A 20,667-nucleotide genomic window follows, 5' to 3' on the forward strand; every position below is an offset into this window, starting at 1 on the left:
TATGATTCTATAGAACCATGGAAAAAAAGATCTCCAACTGTGCTTGCTTTGGTTGGATTGAAGCTCTACAAGAACTCAGAGAATTGCAGGCCTCAAAAGGACTTGCTAAGTCTTCAGAACTCAGTGCACCATTGGCAACACCATTTTTTGAGATTGCCTTTCTGCATGCCAAAAGTTCAAGAGTTGTTATACCAAGTCTCCTTCCAAAAAGAAAAAAAAAAAAAAAAAAAAAAATCTAATTCACCTCTGACAAGGTCCACTCTACTGTAGCAAACAGGACAGCTGTAGGGAGTCTGTCAAACAGTGCAAAGCCAAGTTCATCTGGCATCAAGGAATCCAACCGGGACATTGTGACAATGAGGGTAGGATGTTGTCTGTTTGGCTCAGTTAAGTACTTTGCACAAAAATAAGATCTTAATTATGGGTACTACAACAGCATCTGAACAGAGGTGAATGCATTCTCAGTAGTTAAAAGGACTGGTGCAAAGCTCTCCTGAAGCAGTACAGTTCATTACCTTCCTCCTCCCCTACAGTCAGTAGAAGGGCAGCTGCCATTTGCCTCTTACAAAAAGAGATCAACACATGGGACAGGACAGTCTCGCTGCTGACACTGACTAGGGAGCAAGGAGCAGCTGCCAACACCATCACCTGCCATCTGCACTGTGCTTTGCCCTAGGTACAGGGAGGATCGAGTACTACCTTCTTCAAAGGTAATATATAGAGATTTCAGTATCAGCCAGACACAGAATGAATTATCTTTAAGGCAAGCAAAGGACAACTTGAAGTTAAGTGGCATCGTGCTTATTCCCACCCCCCCCGAACAACCCTGTACACTTGACCTGTGCTGGTCTCGTCTTCCCACAGCCCATAGTGCTATTGGACCCATGGTAACTCCTACACTAGATGCTAATTTGTTCTTGGCAGCTCTGTCACCAACAGTCTGATAGGCAGTTAGCATGGTTATCTTCTCAGCTCCACTGGCAGGCAGACCAGAAGATCATTGCTGAGGTCTAGATCTGTGAAGATCTCATCTGTAGCCCTGATTAATGGGAGCAGGCAGGAAACGCAGTGTGTAACAGGTCAAGGTAAGGTTAAATGCACAAACCAGGCTCCTTAGGGAAGGGAGAATGTAGTTTTAGTTATTCTAGGTCTAGGACCACAGTCCATCAATTGCTCCTCAGTTTCTTGCATCTGATCCAAGATGTTTTGTCCTGAAGAGCTAGTTGCTTTAAGTGCTACCAAGCCAGATTTTTGTCAGAGCATTTTTCCACCTGTGTGGTCTTCATGCATCTAGGTTGCTCAGTTGTGAGTCTTTAGAGAAGTCTTCAAAGCAAATTTGAGACAGATCTGGGAAAAGCAGAGAGGAAAAAAAATCTAGTTAAATGTAGAAGTTAGGAGGAGTAATAAATAATTCCTAAGAACCTCTAGGACACTAAGAGCAGGTTTAGACAGTACAGGTTGGTATTTTATTCTGTCAAAGCAACACTTTGCCCAGTAGCTACTCAATGAGAGCCTGAAGCAGACATTATGCATGGAAGTAGGCTGCAAACAGAAGTTACAGGTCTTGATGCTAGACTCTGCCTGTTCAGATCCATTCAGGGTGGACAGATGTTTGCAGACTCAGTCTCCAAGTAGGGAGATTATAATCTTCCAGTAACTTGGCAGGAATGAAGAGCTGAACAGCAAGTAATTGCTCATGATCTCTGGGAAGAAGGATCATTTCCTAGAAACCATAGTGCTTTGGAGCTCAGATCTACTCCTCTGCCTCATGCAAAAGCTGTACTCCATGAGTAAAGCAGGAAGGGCACATCTGCCAGCAATTCTGTTTTATTAAAGAGTAGCATATCAAAACAGCCTTTTATTGTATCTATCTGCAGGAATAGTTACTTGATCTTTCAAGACTTGTGGCAGAGCAACAAGTTATTGCACAGGGGTTTCATTCACAGAATTGTTTGCTACTGTATGTAGTACAGCTTCCTAGTTTCTGCCAAACCTGGAACGGTACCAGCTTGCATTTCTGAGCTGAGCTCTTCCACCCAAGAGGGTTGTGCAAAGCATGACTTCCACAGGGCTTTGCTAGCCCTAACAAGCACTTTGTCTCCAGATTAGAAGCTACAAAGTTCTAAGTTTACAAACTGAAATTTAAGAGGCCAAAAGGCTGGGCTTCATCTGAAGGAGACAATCATTTAGTCAAATGAACAGGGATTCATTCAAAACATGACTAGAGGCAGTCTGAAGCAATCAAGCTGTTACTGCTGGGACCAGACTTACTGGAAATCATGCTCTGAGGACTGATCCTAGGCATCTAGAAAGTCCCCCAGAGGTTAAGCAGGGCTGAGATGCTCTAGCAGTGGCTGAGTTTGCACTCTCCTGAACCAGAAGAGATTAGCCTAGCTGGAGATGAAGCAGGAGGAGTCAGTACTGTAACATCGTGGCAAGTCCTCAGCTGTGTCTTGCTCATGTAGTTGAGCCCAAACTTGATTAAGAGATTTCTTGGCAGCTTAAGATCTTCTACTAGGCTGAGACAGTCTTTGAGGCAATCCCCTGCACTCCCAGCTTTCCTCTGTTTTACAGGGCAGTTAATAGATGCCTCTAATTAGCCCTCCACTATTGCAAGGATCTTGGGTATTGTTAGCACCTCATTTTTAGCATCTACCACAATAGCAAGCAGACAGGTTCTTTAGGCTCAGGGATCATGTTATACTAATCTGGGAGTAAGCATGTAAAGGTACAAGATGACAAACCAAGATCAGAAGTGAGGATAATATCACCTAGTTAGTGATGGTCATGGCATACATGAAAATTAAGTCTAATAGCTGGGAATCTTGGGCTAGACTTTATTAACTTTTTTTTTTTTAAAGAAAAAGAGGTTCCAGGAGTCTAAACAAAAAAACCTGGCTCCACTCATCCCAGCACAGCCATGTGCATCAGACAGGATTTCTCTTAGCTGATTTTCCCTACCTTTTTTGCTATTCCTCTGTGCACTTTGCAAACCAGAGCTCTTTACCAGGAGTTATACTGGTCAGCTGGGAATCCTCCACACAGAAAGCAAACCTAGGAGGAGGAATCAGAAGTCAAAAGAAGGTACCTGTTGTGTCCATGATTAACAAATAACATGTCCTAGAATTAGCTGCAGTCCATATTACAAGTTGTTTGATTTGACATCCTTCCTGTGGAGCATCTTGATACACCATTAGCCTGTTGAATGGCTGTTTTATTTCCTACTTTAATATTTTATTTGGGGATCTTTGCTTCTACTACCCCTATGTTTCATAGATTGTAGAAACTAGGATGCAGAATACCTTACAGATAATAGGTGATGCTTATTTAAAGCTCTGAAAAAGGTGGGAAAATTGTCAATATCAACTGCTGTTCTTTGACAGATCTGGGTTACCTTCAGAACAACATTAACACAAGATTTGGGAGTGCAGTGCTACATGCTTGGCAGCTTTACTTCTTGTTGGTTGCTCAGGTAGCTTTCCAATTACAGAGATCTCAAAAGGAGCAATATAGTGCTTAAGGAGTTGGTGTCACCATGTTACTGGTTGCAATTTTAGGTCTAGCTTGTTGTGCCAAATCAGCACATTATGTATGTAAATAATAGCCATACCCATCTATGTTTCAGTATTTTTGGCGTTGTCAGTACTTTAACCCTTCAGGTATGATCTAAACCATCTTGAAGTAGGCTAATCTAGTTCCCAAGGGCAGGCAAGACAGTGTCACAGTATCTAAATAAAGCAAAAGAACATCTTGGATCTGATCTGCAGCAACTAGTTTTGCTTAAAGCCTAGTTTGCAACCTCCTGCTGGCAAGTAACCCACTCTCCTACGCTATGAGGGAGCATTAACTGAAAACACCAAAAAGGAAAGACAGTTCAAGGTACCAGTTAAGTTCAAAACACCAACTTTTCTTGCTAGACTCTGAACATTTCCCCTTTTGATCGAAGTTTTGAGTCATCTCACATACAGTCTAACACAATTATTACCTCTGTTGTGTTTCCCCAGATTTCACACGTATACGTCTGACATGCAGTTCCTGGGCAGACTTCACAGGCCGATACCAGTAGCTCCTCAGCTCTTTCCACAGATCATACCATGACTGAGATGTTACCTCCCAGGTGAGCTTTATTTTTAAAAGTTCACCCATATCCTCTTCAGTATAGACCAGGAAAGTGTTAGTAACATTTAGGCCAATTTGATCAAGCCTGAAAGACAAGCAGAAACTCAACATTTCTTCCTTATGGAAGTATGCCAGATGCTCATTCATTCCATGCAAGAAGTTAAACAGAGCCCTTTGCAGCTTATCAAGTGCTCCACATTCAGCTGTCACCAGTTAGTTACTGATGATGCTAAAGAAAGTGAGCTTGGATAGCTGGTTCAATACAATGCATCATGTATTCATCTCAGCCATCCTTCCATAGCTTAAAGGTGAATTTCATGCCTTGTGTTTCTTCTGGGAGAGGCTAAAGGAGGTCAACAATGCCTCCAGAGATACAGGTGCTTTCAGACTATATCCAAATGGGGATATAGGGAGGAGTGGCTGGAGAGCTGCCTGGCAGAAAAGGACCTGGGGGTGTTGGTTGACAGCCACCTGAACATGAGCCAGCAGTGTGCTCAGGTGGCCAAGAGGGCCAATGGCATCCTGGCCTGTATCAAGAATAGTGTGGCCAGCAGGACCAGGGAGGTGATAGTGCCCCTGTACTCGGCACTGGTGAGGCCACACCTTGAGTACTGTGTTCAGTTTTGGGCCCCTCACTACAAGAAGGACATCGAGGTGCTGGAGCATGTCCAAAGAAGGGCAACAAAGCTGGTGAAGGGTCTAGAGCACAAGTCTTATGAGGAGAGGCTGAGGGAGCTGGGGTTGTTTAGTTTGGAGAAGAGGAGGCTGAGGGGAGACCTTATTGCTCTCTACAACTACCTGAAAGGAGGTTGTAGCGAGGTGGGGGTCAGTCTCTTCTCCCAAGTAACAAGGGATAGGACGAGAGGAAACGGCCTCAAGCTGCGCCAGGGGAGGTTTAGGTTGGATATTAGGAAGAACTTCTTCACTGAAAGGTTAGTCAGGCACTGGAACAGGCTGCCCAGGGAAGTGGTTGAGTCTCCATCCCTGGAGGTATTTAAAAGAAGGGTAGATGTGGTGCTCGAGGACATGGTTTAGTGGTGGACTTGGCAGTGATAGGTTAATGGTTGGACTTGATGATCTTAAGGGTCTTTTCCAACCTTAATGATTCTATGATTCAAATGGTAGAGGGGGGAAAAGCAAAACAAAGTACTTCAACAATGAGCCATGAAGGCTAATACAGAGAGGACTGGGCATATTGAATTGCTTTCTCAGCAATAAATTAAAATTAAGTTAGTGGATGAAAAGGTTTTTGAATGGTGATGAAGCGAGGCTGCTAGGCTCAGATGCAATGCTAGTGTTACCAGAGGAGAAAGAGTAATGACACCTTGTCTAGTCCCAATGGCTACCTTACCTAGAGCAAGCACAACAGGCCAGCTTACTTACATTTCTAAAGAGAGAGGTTCAGAGTCTCCATTGGTGCCATGAAGGGTGACGGAGAAAGTGGGGTCAGCCTCCCCCAAGCTGTTGTAGCTGAAGACATGCATTTTCATCTGATAGTGGTAGACTGGAGAGAAACAAGGAGAGCATAGATGGAACCAGCTTTGCTGAGAGACAACATTGCTCAGCATCGCTCTTTGTGAAATAGTGTTGGCTGGCAAAGGCTAGACCCTGTATTTATTGAGACATCATTGATCACTTTTTCCTGCCCTTACTGATTACAAAGTTGACATTTACACAACAGCAGCAGGTCCGCTCTGGGGAGGGCTCCCCAAACCTTACACTGCTCTAAGGTTGGGGTGGTCTTGCAAGTATGACATGCATAAGCTGTAGTCCTGCTCAAAAGGCAGGGCGTCCTTATGGCCAGAGCCCTGTTGATTTTACACAGAGGAAGGAGCACAGCAATGCAGCCAGGTAACAGCAAAAGACTAATGCCTGGTGCTGCACTGCTTTGAGGTGATGCTACTCTTCTACATCTTTCCCAACATTGACTTTGGGAGTCTGCTCCTAGAGATGAGTTTATGCTCTTTTTAAGAGGGAAAGTGTACCTTTGAACGGCATGTCAGCTCTTGTTTTTAAGTACATCTTGCTGTTTCTTTTGTTCCCTGTTTTCCTAGCATTGTAGCCAATGATGTTGCAGCGGTTCTTCCGGCAGCTCAGGCAGATGCCCTTCTTGAAGCGACTGGAATCGGTACATTGAAATGCGAAGCTTTGTTTATCTTGGTTCACAAGGGAGTCCACGAAGAGGTGCACAGACCGCTCGTGTTCACATTTAACAACTTCACCGATTGCTAGAAAAGCAGAGTTGCAAGGGATACATTTTGTTTAAGCATTTGTCACTCCAGCAGCTGATAAGATACAGTGAGCTATACCTTTTTGTAGCCCAACATGAGTTGAGCATGGCCAAACTTGAACATTTTTCAAACACTAGCAATTCAAGAGGTTAGTGCAAGACACTTGAGGAGGATTTGTCATTTAATGTCTACCATGAAAAGAGATTTAAAGAGGATTCTAGACCTAGCATAAGAAGACCATAGTTTATGATCAGGTGTTAGAGTGAGGACATGCTACTTCAGAATTAAAAGCAGGTCTAGTTTCTAGCAACTATCTTGAGTAGTACAGGCAGTTTAGAAGGAAAAAATAGTTTTCTCTGCTCTTGTAAATCAGATCACCCCCGCCCCAGCATCAACCCAAGTCTATTTGTGAGGAGTCTACACTGACCAGAGGCAAAATAAGTAATGAGAACTTACTCCCATAGGCAATTGCTCCCAAGACATCACTTAATCCACAGCCAGGCTGGAAGTCTCCCCCATTGGGGTAGATGTCAACATGGCCTACAGGCATCTGGATCCCAATGCTAACACCTAGTGTTTCCCTTGTGTAGGTGTGTAGGACATCCACAAAGTTAGCATCATCAGGGGAGAGGTGCTTGCTAGGGACCACTCCTTCAAACATAGGGCCAGCTGGATCTAAGCCTGGTGTTAGAGACAGTACACAAGATACCAGGTAAGAAATTGGGTTATTTCATACAGAATATAGCCAGGAGCCTGCTGCTAGCAGCCCTTCTAAACAGGTGCTACGCAGACAGTCCCTGCCTCATTGCAGATACTGTCCCCCAAGATTTCTTCACCATGGGCTCACTGAGGGAACAAACAAAGATGTCCCATACCACTTTTGGTGTAATACAGTCCAGTAGTAGCACCAGTTTGCTCTACAGTAATGGCTTCAGATTGCCTGTTGGAAGCCATGAGTCTTTGCTAGATCACAGTGAAGAGATACTTCAAGAGGTAGCAGATGACTGAACACCAGAAGAGGTCTAGCACCCCACAGAGACTGTTGGTAGCCAAAGCTGCCTTGGCTACATTTAGTCTATTTTCAGACTGGACATACGGAGGGACTAATACAAGTTTAAGCAGCAGCCAGGTAATTCCTGCATCTAAGATCCCATGATGGGTTTGGGACTTTCTATTAACCTCTGAGCCTCACCCACAACCTGAAGCTGTGCTCCTGAGCCATTCCCCAACTTGACTGTTAGGCAATTTTCCTGCTTAACTAAATACAGATATTTCTTGCTAGGCTCCGAGGAATTCTCACTGCCAGTGTCACATTTAAATGCTTAATGCAACCCCTTGTACTATGCCCTAAGTTCTCACACGTTGAAATCAGCTTTCCTCTGGAGTCAGAAGCACTCTCAAAGATATTTTCAGAATGAGGGGTTGGGTTTGGGTTTTGGGGTTTTTTTTTGACCAAACATCCCATGGGACAAACTGCACCCAATAGCTCTCACTTCCCTTAGTTTATGAGCTATAATTACAAAAACAGTATCACTCAGAGGCTTAGGATTTGGATAGTAAGAGCTTGAGCTGAACTTGTTTTGAACCCACATTTAACTTCAAATATATTCAAGATCAGGTTGTCCTCCGAAAGGTTTTTTCATTGAACCTCCCCTACATTTGGGGTTCAAAATTAAGATACTTTCTCATGTCAAGAGACTCCTACTCCCTACTGCTGCCACAGATAGGAAACTTGTCATTTCTGACTAAGCAAGCCCAAAACAAAATCGCAGCAACACAGGAAACGAGCCTCTTCGGGGAAACTCGCTGCCTCTAAGGAAAGGTAAGAGACTGCTTAAAAAGCCACTCGCCTGTAATTCTGCCTATTGTCCCATGGATGTGGTTACCAGCAAAGCCAGCAACGTGGGCACCCAGGCTGTACCCGATCAGGTGGACATTCTTGAGCTGGAAGAGCGGGTTCTCCTGCAAGGAAAAAAAAAAAGATATGATAATTTGCCCCCCCACCTTTCAGGGCATCTGGCACCGCTCCTATCTGCAGGACTCTCAAATCCAATTCTAAGAATAGATTGGAAAGATGGGGCAGACAAGCATGCTTCGTTCTTTATTTTGTCAAGACAAGTAAAAGTTGAATGGTTTGGATGGCACTTGTGGTGTGCCCTCAGCTTCCAACCCCAATTATGATATTCTTTGTTTAAGCAGCATCTGGAGCAGCCTTTCCCCAGGGAGCTGCCAGCAGACCTCAGTACTGGCCACAGACTTAAGTGCCAAGCGTAGCACCGTGGACCTTTTCCTTCTCCTTTTCCACCCTCTTTGAATGCCCAACTCCTAAGTTCACATTGCTCAGACAGGACTCCTAAATTTGAAGTCCGCTTCAACATCACTGATTCGAGCACACTGCAAAGCAGCATCTCCTAGGAAAGGTCGCACAAGGGCTGAGCGCAGCACCTTAGCTATGAGCCATTGCCCCACCAAGCCTTGAGCTTTGGATTACACCAGAGCCTTCCCCACTCATGAGCGTTGGAGCTGGTGTATGCTCTGTTCTCTTGTGCAACAGTCCCTCATGGAGCATTACAACAGAAACTGTTCTTAACTCGCATTACCTGTAACCAGTCAAGCAGCCTGGCTATACTTTTTCCAACAATCTGTGTGTTGTTCACAGCATCGGTATAGAGCTGGTGGGCAAGCAAAAGCCAATCCACCACAACCATGTTGGCATCCTTCTCCCTCTCCTGAAGAGCAGATATCAAGCTGCCCAGCCAGGTTTCCAACATGCCACTCATCTAGAAAGAGATTCAGGTGGTAGTTTCCAGCTCACAGGACCCAGATTACATATTCACAGTTGTTACTTGTATATCATTTACATATTGTGCTCCAGCTATATGCTCCTCTGCAAACCCCACTACTTCTCAGCACTGCACTAACGGTGTAAGAAAAATGGGTTTTGAGAGACTCTTGATGTAATTAGCCACCTTGCTTTTTAAGGCAGGAGGGAGAGGCATTTGTTACATGCCACCTTATTGATCTTTTTCTCAAGAGTTTCAGAAATTCTGATGGATTGCACAATTATTTTCCAGTCCTGCCACCACCGTTTGCAGGTAGAGTTGCTAAGTCCCCTAGTGTCACATGCTCAGCCACATCAAATGCAGAAGAAGAAAATTTGATAAAGTCTTCCCTCTTTCTTTATTGAGGAGCCCACATAGCAGAAGTCAAGACTGCAGACACACAGCTAAGATTACAGAAAGTCTGTGTGTCAAGTCACGTGGTCATAGTATAGTGGTCAGTTAGTTGGATTTTAGGGAAAATATCACCTTCTCTTTACCATGTTCATGTTATACAGACATGAAGTGATCTTGGGCAGTTGTGAATGAGTTGGGTGATTTCACAGAGTTCTTAAGTATGACCCACATCACTTTGCTCCAGAGACCTCAGGTGCACCTACTAAGAGGCCATAGTACTCAAAACATGAAAAGTTGTCCCAAATCCTACATATTCTAGAGATTATTGCACACAGACCATTTCCAGGGCAGTTTGCTCTCTCCAAGTGGATCGATTGAACACTAAGCGTTGCCTAGAGCCATGCAGGATCCTCCATACTTACTGTCCAGCTGTGAATGATGAAGAAGATCTTAGCTGTCACATTGAACCTGCAGTCCTCTAGACATTTTTGCCAGCTGATGGTGAGCGTGCAACCGTCCTCTTCAGTGTCCAGCGAGGAGCGGAGGTTGAACTTCACCTGTGGCTTCGGTACCGGCAGAGGGCCCTGTGTGTCCTCCAGCAGCTGGGCTATGGTGGCATCTGCAAACCAGTGAAGGAGGAAGGGTCAGCAAAGCGCCGCTGGGCTTCAGCCTCACCTGCGAGAGGGGAACCTGCTCCGCGTACCCCGCCGCGGCTCCCCGTGTCTCACGTGGGACCGCGCTCACCCACCTCCTCCCACCAGCGCACCCTCCGCCACCCGCGAAGCGCCTCCTGCCGCGATGCAACAGGTCACGCCGGTGCACAGCAGGAGGACGAGCCTCCTCATCGCTCGGACGGACGGCGGGCCGGAGCTGTGAGGGCCGGCTGTGCTCGGCGGGGCGCTTTAAGGGGCCCAGCGGGGCGGTGCTCGTGGCCCGATGGGGCCGGCCCGCAGCGCCGCTCCCATTGGTCACGCCCTCCCTGACGTCACGGAGAGCTTGAATGGAAGGGCCAAGCGGGGGCGTGGCGTGGTGCGGTGCTCACGCGTGGTGCCGGCCCGCGGGAGCGCTCGGCGTGGGTAACCCCGCGGTGTGTTGCGGAGGGTGCCGGGCCAGGTGGGGGTGTTTGGGTGGGTGAGCCCGCCGGGGTGGTCACGGGTGGGTCCCGAGGGGCAGCGGGGACGGGCGGCCCCGCGGAGGCACGTTCTTCGGGTGGGCAAAGTGGCAGCGGGACACGGCAAAGGGCCGGGTGGGCTGGCAGCATTCCCCCTCTGCACCCACCGCCCCAGGTGCCAGCATGGGTCTGCGGTTTTCAGCTCCACCCGTGGGAACCCCCCAGCTCTTTGCCACTCGGGATGCTCTGGACCTAATGGGTACAAGATACTTCCCGAAGGGCATCACCATCAGCTTCTGCAGCCACGTTAGCAATACTGTAAATAGTTTTGAACCCTCTGTTGTGAAAAACTAACCATTTATTCCTACTTTTTTATTGCCTATATTTTTACCAGTTACTGATCCATAAGAAGATATTTCATTTTATTTTGCTGCTGCTGTCTCACCACATGTGGTGTAAGGAGAAGAGGTAATGCTCTGGGACATATAGCTTTCCTGGTCTTTCTTTCTTCCCCTTCCTCGGCCCCATGGCTCCTTCCCTTTCCCTCCAAACTCACAGCGGAAAGCAAGGATGAGGCACCAGGGTCTGTGATGTATAAAAATGGCAGGGGAGAAGGCAGGAAAAAGGTGCAGGCAAATGATAGGCAGAAACGAGGAGGAAAAGATGGGAGGCCTAAAACCAGTCAACAGCAAGGGAAATAATGGGAAATCGGGTATGGGCATTGCTTTAGCCCTCACTAGTAGATATTGATGGAGAGAATTAATCTGACTTTCCAGCAGTGCTTTCCCAGAGTGCTGAGTTCGTACTCCACACCCCTATGAGCCTTGCTCAACCCAGCCACCTCCTGACTCCACGTGGTCAGTCAGTTGGACTAGATGATCATTGTAGGTCCCTTCCAACTGAAATATTCTATTCTATTCTATTCTATTCTATTCTATTCTATTCTATTCTATCCTATCCTATCCTATCCTATCCTATCCTATCCTATCCTATTCTAAAAGGTTTTCTCATAGCTCTCGTACATGCAGCAGGTTGTGGCTGGGGACTGCTGCTCTTCTCTTGGGGATCGTTCCCAGAACCTCTTAATTTCTGACTCTGCAGAATGAATACATGTTCTGGGAGCTATTTGAGCACCTCCTGTTTCAGGAGGTTGGAGATGATGCTAACTGCTTCTCCCCAGGGAGCGTGGGTTTGAGCAGAGTGTCCTGAGGACGTAGCCTCTCCCGCAGTTGTGTGGTCCCTCTCGAGGAGCAGCATCCTGACAGCAGTGGCCTAAAAAAGACAGGACAGAGGTTTCTCAGCTGCTGGCCCATGACGGGACTTACTCCTGCAGGAAATGAATCAGCTAAGCCTCATCACCAAACACTTAATCATTTTAAAAAATTCCTGGTGCCAACAAAACCCTGCCAGACCGTAGGTCACTGCGACGTCTTCTCATTCTTCCTCCCATGCCTTTGCATTCAGCTGTTGCCTCTTGCCGTTGTAAAGCTGCAATGGGTGGGGACGTGTCCTCCTTTTGTCTGTGCAACGCCAGGCTCTGGGAGGGGGGTCCTAGTCTTCGCCTCTGCCTTCCAAGAATGACAGTAGCAGTAAGAATAGCTTAGCAACAGCAAGGAAGAAGTGCATCAAAATAATTCCTGGATGCTTCGGCCAAAAGGTGACGATCGTCCAGGCAGATGCTCAGGAACTGTTGTGATGGGCATCGTATCAATGCAGAGATTGCGGCTCTGCACTGACCTCTCTGTAACCCTAATGGCCTGGGAGGAAGAAGGTTCCCACCCAGAGCTGCTTGGAAAATAACAGTTCATTAAGCCCAATAATTTTAAGAAATTCTTAGTTTTGGTTAGTTTTTCACTGGGAAAGATTTCATGGCTCACAGATGGAATTTCTGGATATTGTAATAAATAATAAACCAGGGTAAATAATCTGCCTTAAAAGAGCTAGAAGCTCAATATATACAGCACTTTTAGGGTGTTGGAGGCTTTGTCCCAGCAGCTGGTGTGAGCAGGGCAGTGCCCGGGGAGATAGCGGCTATTCTTGGACACGTCTTTCTGGCTCTTATTCTCTCCATCCCCACTGTGACTTCCCAAAGATCTCAGTTCAGTCCAAAAGCAGAACAGGAATGTTTTTGAAATCATGAGTGTTTTTATAGAAAATAGAAAAAAAATGTTCCACTCAGCTGTAGTCACAAGCTCTTTGCAGGTGGGTGCTGGGTGGCTGAGGCTGGTTTCTTAGTAGCAAAAAGCTAAAATTGGTATGATATGCAAATTAATATGCTAAAATATTTAAAGGTCTGGAGGCTGCTGGTGATCTTGGGGAAGGATTAGGCAGGTTTTTCAGCAGCAGCATTTAATTTGAGAGGTTTCCATGTCCATGCATCCAGCAATGAGACCCTTTCAATGCCGTTTCCGTATGAGCAGAACATCTCAGACCCGGGTTATGGTCAGTATCTTCTGCAGGAGCTCAGCATCTCTGATAGAAACAGGCTGTCACCATCCTGCGCAAGGAAACTGAAATCAGGAACCTTTTGCAAAATAATTGTCTTTAATGCTTCTGTTTCCCTGTCTTTAAAATTAACGTACTGACATGTCCTTTCCTTGCAGAAATCACAGCAAGAAGTATGAATGAACCACACTGTCGAAGAGCTGAGTGTTAAGGGAAAAGGGAAAATCCTTCAGCATCACACAACCTCTTTAAAGACCTGTAGAGGTAGAGTAATTCTGGTGTGAGCAGCTCTGGAGATCACAAGGAAAATAGACAGCAGCCTTGTGCATGAACAGCACTGCCAACATTGCATCCCACATTCTCCCAGGGATGACCCATCATGGAAATAGCAGCAGAGTGTTTTGCTGCCCAGGACAGGGTACCACCGCCTCGGTGAGTGGCTGCAGGAAGGATTTGCAGAGTATTCCTGCGGCTAAGATTGCATCCCGTCGCATTCACATCGCTAGGAAGGCACAAGTGGAGCACTTGGCTTGAGTGAGCCCTCCTGATGGGGAAAAATTGTGGCTCTTGGGTTTGTGGGGTGCTTGTTACTGAAAGCAACAGTACAACAAGAGTCAAAGATGCTCCTGTTAAGGATTGCTCATTTGCACAAGCCAAAGATTGATTTCATTGCTTTAGGTCAGATATTCAGTGTCAGGGAGTGATTATCGCTATTCTGCAAATTTTAAATTCCACATTTAGAAACCTGAGAGTGTTTTACACACCCTCCATTCTTCCTGCCTGTTTTTTCTCTATTTTCATTCCTTTTCTCCAATGAAAGAGGGAGTAGGATTTGCAGGAGAGGAGGAGGAGGGGAGAGAGAGGAATTGTTCTCTTTTTTTTTTTTAAGTTATAAAACAGTTTTTCTTTTCAATTATAAAACACAGCTCAGGCAGTAGAATTTAATGGGACTGGTATTAGTTTCCCTCTTGGCTCCTTCTGCCTAATTTGTTTCTGAGATGCTGGGGGAGGAGGGGTAGAGATGGGGCTGGAGAACAAACTGAGAGAGGGAAGGGCTGCTCAGACGGCAGCAACCTCAGGGTGCACCGAGCTGGGGCGAAGGCCCTGGGAGGACCCATCTATCGGATGGGCATGCAGAGCTGACTGCACCCCAAAAGGTCTGCGGTCCTTGGAGAGGTGGCTCTGCGGTGAAATAACATCCCGGGTTAATCCTTGCACCACCCTGTGCCTGCTCAGCCCAGGACCTCTTGGTTTGTCATCATCCCATCACGCCACCAATTATTTTATACTTAGTGCTTACTGCAGAGGGGGGAGATATTACTTATGTGGCACAGTTTCTGCTCTGGATATTTTGTTCTGTGAGTATCAAGCTTGGGGCATTTCTTTGTACTCATGTTCCTGCCTGTGATGTACAGACATTGCCGATATTCATTCCAGGAACTCCCAGTCCAAGGACAGACAGGCAGACAGACTAAGGTCAGGGCACAGGAAAAACAAGAGGGCTTTTCTGTACAGGTCAGTTATATCCTGGGCTGCATCCGAAGAAGCATGGCCAGCAGGTCGAGGGAGGTGATTCTGCCCCTCTACTCTGCTCTGGTGAGACCCCACCTGGAGCACTGCATTCAGCTCTGGGGTCCTCAGCACAGGAAGGACATGGACCTGTTGGAGCGGGTCCAGAGGAGGGCCACAAAAATTATCAGAGGGATGGAACACCTCTGCTATGAGGAAAGGCTGAGAGAGTTGGGGTTGTTCAGCCCAGAGAAGAGAAGGCTGTGGGGAGACCTTATTGCAGCCTTTCAATACTTAAAGGGGGCTTAGAAGAAAGATGGGGACAGACTTTTTAGTAGGGCCTGTAGTGATAGGACAAGGGGTAATGGTTTTAAACTAAAAGAGTATAGATTCAGGCTAGATATAAGGAAGACATTGTTTACACTGAGGGTGGTGAAACACTGGAACAGGTTGCCCAGAGAGGTGGTAGAAGCCCCATCCCTGGAAATATTCAAGGACAGTCTGGATGGGGCTCTGAGCAACCTGATCTAGTTGAAGATGTCCCTGCCCATTGCAGGGGGATTGGACTAGATGACCTTTAAAAGTCCCTTCCATCCCAAACCATTCTCTGATTCTATTCTCTGATTCTATGATACGCTTCGCAGGGCAAGGGTGATATTTTCTAAGCAAAGCACGATGTAGGAGGTGTGAGCAGAGACCTGCCAGGCAGGCAGGACAGGGGAACAGTGGCCGCAGACCTGCCCAGTCTGGGGTATGGGTGCAGGACTCGACACGCAAACCACCTCCCTGCGCATAACATTCCTTCCTTGCATTTGCAATGCAACTCCATGGCCCATGTCTCCTGTCCCGTGCCCATGCAGTTGGTGTTGTGTCCCCGCATGCTGCAGGTCCAGCACCTGACTGAGTCACGGGGTGACCAATGGCTGTTGGATGGGGTGGGAGCTGGAGGTGTGCTACCTAGCGGGGTCCCGTGTTCAGCAGATGCCTGCTGCAGCCTTGCCCGGCAGTCCCTACCCATCATATGACCTTCCCGAGCACCAGCATGTGATTGGGCCATGCCCCCTGGAAAAGACCATGTGGAGTGGATAGGAGAGGTTGGAGAGGGGGAGGGTGGCTCAGCTAGAGAGGATTAGTAAGTGTGGACAGATAGGGAAAGCTTTGAAAGAGGGATTTGTGTCAGAGTTGTTGCAATAGGGAACGGGGAGGTAGCTGGATGATTGGAAGAGGGAGGGAAGGAGGGAGCCAGGAGGGAGGGACAAAGATCCATCCAGGGGGTTGACTAGGGGGAGCCAGTCAACCCCACGCATTACAATGGCCACTGGTAAGAAAAAAAGAAGGGTAACTGTCATAGGCGACTCCCTTCTGAGGGGAACAGAGGGCCTGATATGCTGACCAGACCCATCCCATAGGGAAGTCTGCTGCCTCCCTGGGGCAAGGATAAGAAACGTTACCAGGAAGCTCCCTAGGCTGGTAAAAGCGTCCGATTATTACCCGCTATTGGTTGTTCAGGTTGGCAGTGATGAGGTAGCCGAGAGAAGTACAAAGATGATCAAAAGGGACTTTAGAGAACTGGGGCGACTGCTTGAAGGATCAGGAGCGCAGGCAGTGTTTTCCTCCATTCTGTCAGTAGCCGGGAGGCATATGGAAAGGAACAGGAAGACCCATCTCATTAACACGTGGCTCAGAGGCTGGTGCCAGCAGTGGAATTTTGGGTTTTTCAATCATGGGGCAGTTTACATGGCACCAGGCCTGCTGGAGTCAGATGGGGTTCACCTGTCGCAAAGGGGGAAAAGGATTCTGGCTCAGGAGCTAGCAGGCCTCATTGAGAGAGCTTTAAACTAGATTTGAAGAGGGAAGGGGATAAAACCAGGCTTGCTAGGGATGAGCCTAGGGGTGGCATGCCTGTGTTGGAGAAGAGATCTATAGCCCAACTGAAGTGCATTTACACCAATGCACGCAGCATGGGCAATAAGCAGGAGGAGCTGGAAGCCATTGCATGGCAGGAAAACTATGATGTGGTCACCATCACGGAAACATGGTGGGATGACTCACACAACTGGAGTGCTGCAATGGATGGCTACAAGCTCTTTAGAAGGGACAGGCAAGGAAGGAGAGGTGGTGGGGTAGCCTTGTATGTTAGAGAGTGTTTTGACTGTATAGAGCTCAATGAAGGTAATGATAAGGTTGAGTGCTTATGGGTAAAGATCAGGGGGAAGGCTAATAAGGCAGATATCCTGGTGGGAGCCTGTAATAGACCACCCAACCAGGATGAGGAAACAGATGAAGCATTCTACAAGCGGCTGGGAGAAGTCTCACAATCCCTAGCCCTTGTTCTCCTGGGAGACTTCAACTTACCAGATATCTGCTGGAAATACAACAACAGCAGAGAGAAAGCGGTCTGGGAGGTTCCTGGAGTGTGTGGAGGATAACTTCCTGACACAGCTGGTAAGCGAGCCAACCAGGGGAGGAGCCCTGCTGGACATCTTGTTTGTGAACAGAGAAGGCCTGGTGGGTGATGTGGTGGTCGGAGGCTGTCTTGGGCTCAGCGACCATGACATGATAGAGTTTTCGATTCTTGGAAAAGTAAGGAGGAGGGTCAGCAGAACCACTACCCTGGACTTTAGAAAGGCAGACTTTGGCCTGTTCAGGAGCCTGGTTGACAGAGTCCTTTGGGAGGCAGTCCTGAAGGGCAGAGGAGTCCAGGAAGGCTGGATGTTATTCAAGAAGGAAGTCTTAAAGGCATGGGAGCAGGCTGTCCCCATGTGCCAAAAGAAGAGCAGGCGGGGGAGAAGACCAGCCTGGCTGAACAGAGAGCTTTGGCTAGAACTCAGGAAAAAAAGGAGAGTTTACCACCTTTGGAAGAAGGGGCAGGCGACTCAGGAGGACTACAAGGATGTTGTGAGGTTATGCAGGGAGAAGATCAGAAAGGCAAAGGCCCAGCTAGAACTTAAACTGGCCACTGCCGTTAAAGACAACAAAAAATGTTTTTATAAATATATCAGTGACAAAAGGAGGGCCAGGGAGAATCTCCCTCCTTTGTTGGATGCGGAGGGAAACTTTGCCACGAAGGATGAGGAGAAGGCTGAGGTACTTAATGCCTTCTTTGCCTCAGTCTTTAATAGTCAGACTGGTCATCCTCAGGGTTTTCAGCCCCCTGAGCTGGGAGATGGAGATAGGATGCAGAATGAAGCCCCGGTTGTCAAAGAGGTGGCAGTCACCGACCTGCTTCTCCACCTGGATGCTCACAAGTCCATGGGGCCAGACGGGATCCACCCGAGGATACTGAGGGAGCTGGCAGAGGAGCTTGCCAAGCCACTCTCCATCATTTATCAGCAGTCCTGGTTAACCAGGGAGGTCCCAGATGACTGGAAGCTAGCAAATGTGACGCCCCTCTACAAGAAGGGTCGGAAGGAGGATCCGGGGAACTACAGGCCTGTCAGCCTGACCTTGGTGCCGGGGAAGGTCATGGAACAGATCATCTTGAGTGCCATTATGCGGCACGTGCGGGACAACCAGGGGATCGGGCTCAGCCAGCATGGGTTTATGAAAGGGAGGTCCTGCTTCACTAACCTGGTCTCCTCCTATGACAAGGTGACCCGCTTAGTGGATGAGGGGAAGGCTGTGGATGTTGTCTACCTGGACTTTAGTAAGGCCTTTGACACTGTCTCCCACAGCATTCTCCTGGAGAAAATGGCTGCTCATGGCTTGGATAAGTGCACTCTCCACTGGGTAAAAAAACTGTCTGGATGGCCGAGCCCAGAGAGTGGTGGTTAACGGAGTCAAATCCAGTTGACGGCCGGTCACGAGTGGTGTTCCCCAGGGCTCAGTGTTGGGGCCGGTTCTGTTCAATATCTTTATCGATGATCTGGATGAGGGGATTGAGTGCACCCTCAGGAAGTTTGCAGACGACACCAAGTTGGGGGGAAGTGTTGATCTGCTAGAGGGTAGGAAGGCCCTACAGAGGGACCTGGACAGGCTGGATAGGTGGGCCGAGGCCAACTGTATGAGATTCAACAAGGCTAAAAGTGCCGAGTCCTGCCCTTGGGTCACAACAACCCCATGCAACGCTACAGGCTTGGGGAGGAGTGGTTAGAGAGCTGCCTGGCGGAAAAGGACCTGGGGGTGTTGGTTGACAGCCGGCTGAACATGAGCCAGCAGTGTGCTCAGGTGGCCAAGAGGGCCAATGGCATCCTGGCTTGTATCAGGAATAGTGTGGCCAGCAGGACTAGGGAGGTGATAGTGCTCCCGTACTTGGCACTGGTGAGGCCGCACCTCGAGTACTGTGTTCAGTTTTAGGCCCCCACTACAAGAAGGACATTGAGATGGAGGAGCGTGTCCAAAGAAGGGCAACGAAGCTGGTGAAGGGTCTAGAGCACAAGTCTTATGAGGATTGGCTGAGGGAGCTGGGGTTGTTTAGTTTGGAGAAGAGGAGGCTGAGGGGAGACCTTATTGCTCTCTACAACTACCTGAAAGGAGGTTGTAGCGAGGTGGGGGTTGGTCTCTTCTCCCAGGTAACAAGCAACAGGATGAGACGAAATGGGGTCAAGTTGTGCCTGGGGAGATTTAGATTAGATATTAGGAAAAATTTCTTCACGGAGAGAGTGGTTAGGCATTGGAACAGACTGCCCAGGGAAGTGGTGCAATCACAGTCCCTGGAAGTGTTCAAAAAAGCGTGTGGATGTGGTGCTTAGGGACATGGTTTAGAGGTGGACCTAGCAGTTAGGTTAACGGTTGGACTCGATGATCTCAGAGGTCTTTTCCAACCTTAATGATTCTATGGCCTCAGAGGGGGGATCAAAGTTGGGAAGTCTGTGTCTTGTGGGGAGATAGATGCTGCAGTCATCAGAGCAGGAGAGAGCAGAAACTTAGGGTAAAATCTCTGACAATAAGAATAGGAAGGAATGAACACAGAAACCACATGCTGGGATGATAAGCAAAGGTGCTGGAAGGGTTGCTAGAGACATTAACAGAGGTTTGGAAGAAGGGAATAGATGTTCATGGCTGCAGCTTCTCACCATGCCATGAACAGAACCCTATCTGCTGGCTGAAACTTTTTCACAGGTTGTGTTAATAGGCATCATCCAGCCTCGTTTCCTAGGCTCTGAGCAGATCTCTGCCTTGGTTCAGCACAGAGAGGGCTGCAGGGGTGACAAAGACAGGTCCTGCCTGCGAGGACCGTTCCTTCCCTGGCTTCCTCCGTTCTGTGTCTGCCAGCAGGGAGGTGGAGGTGCAGAAGCCCCTGAAAGAGAAGAACAGGTTTGATTGTGGTTTATCAGCTGATCCAGAGGAGCTCTTGAACAAGGCAGCCACAGAAAGATAGAGCAGATAATAACAGAGGAGAGGAGGCAGCTTCTTTGATCTATCTTGGTTAGGAGATGTAATGTGACAAATGGATGGAGTTTGAGGCTGTGTTTCATAGTATAGGGCACACTCAGCTTTAGAAATGTTGACAGGATTCACAGATCAAGAAGAGCTGAGGTTGGAAGGGACCAATGGAGATCATCTAGAGCAAGCCCCCTGCAGCTCAAAGCAGGGTCAGCCAGAGCTGGTTGCCCAGGATATTGTCCAGATGGTTTTTTAATACTTCCAAGGATGGAGACTCCACAACCTCTCTGGGCCACCTGTTTCAGGTTTCAAGCATCCTCACAGTAAAAAAATTTTTCTCTTATGTTTAAACTGAAGTTCCCATATTTTAATTTGTTCCTAAATTGTGGATGCAAGTTGTGGGCAATATCCCTGATTCCAGGGATATTTTTGGTTTCATTAACCAAAAGCACATTTAAAGCAGTATTTCTCTGTTATGAGCTAGACAGGTTAGAACAAATGTAAGCCCAGGATTTAATTTATCCCAAATAGTGTTTATAATCAGGCACTTACATGATGTCTTTACTGCCTTACTCATCAAGGCAATTGGCTGGTCCATTTCTGGCAATTAAAGCCATGAATGAGCAGTCATAGACCTGCGCAACCTGTGTAAATGGTTTGCTGCAAGAAATACACTGAATAAACACAAACTTCAGCTACAGCATTATTTAATCACATAGGAAATTTATTTTACCGGTGCTTCCCTCCCAGC

At 47.6% G+C, this 20,667-nt stretch overlaps 1 protein-coding gene across 1 annotated transcript; it reads right to left on the reverse strand.

Moving 5' to 3' along the window:
* Nucleotides 1-946: 946 nt before the first annotated feature.
* On the reverse strand, nt 947-10,371 carry LOC309601561 (endothelial lipase-like; the record flags this gene model as incomplete). The annotated part of the gene is made up of 10 exons (XM_082334625.1): nt 947-1,347; nt 2,962-3,054; nt 3,986-4,204; nt 5,503-5,623; nt 6,105-6,347; nt 6,807-7,031; nt 8,201-8,312; nt 8,951-9,130; nt 9,949-10,145; nt 10,275-10,371. 9 exons carry the CDS (start codon nt 10,369-10,371, stop codon nt 2,970-2,972), a joined length of 1,479 nt encoding a protein of 492 aa, XP_082190751.1. The 3' UTR covers nt 947-1,347; nt 2,962-2,969.
* Between the last annotated feature and the right edge of the window lie 10,296 nt (nt 10,372-20,667).

Source organism: Platalea leucorodia (genome assembly GCF_965183815.1).
Source record: "Platalea leucorodia genome assembly, chromosome: W".
Lineage (NCBI taxonomy): Eukaryota > Metazoa > Chordata > Aves > Pelecaniformes > Threskiornithidae > Platalea > Platalea leucorodia.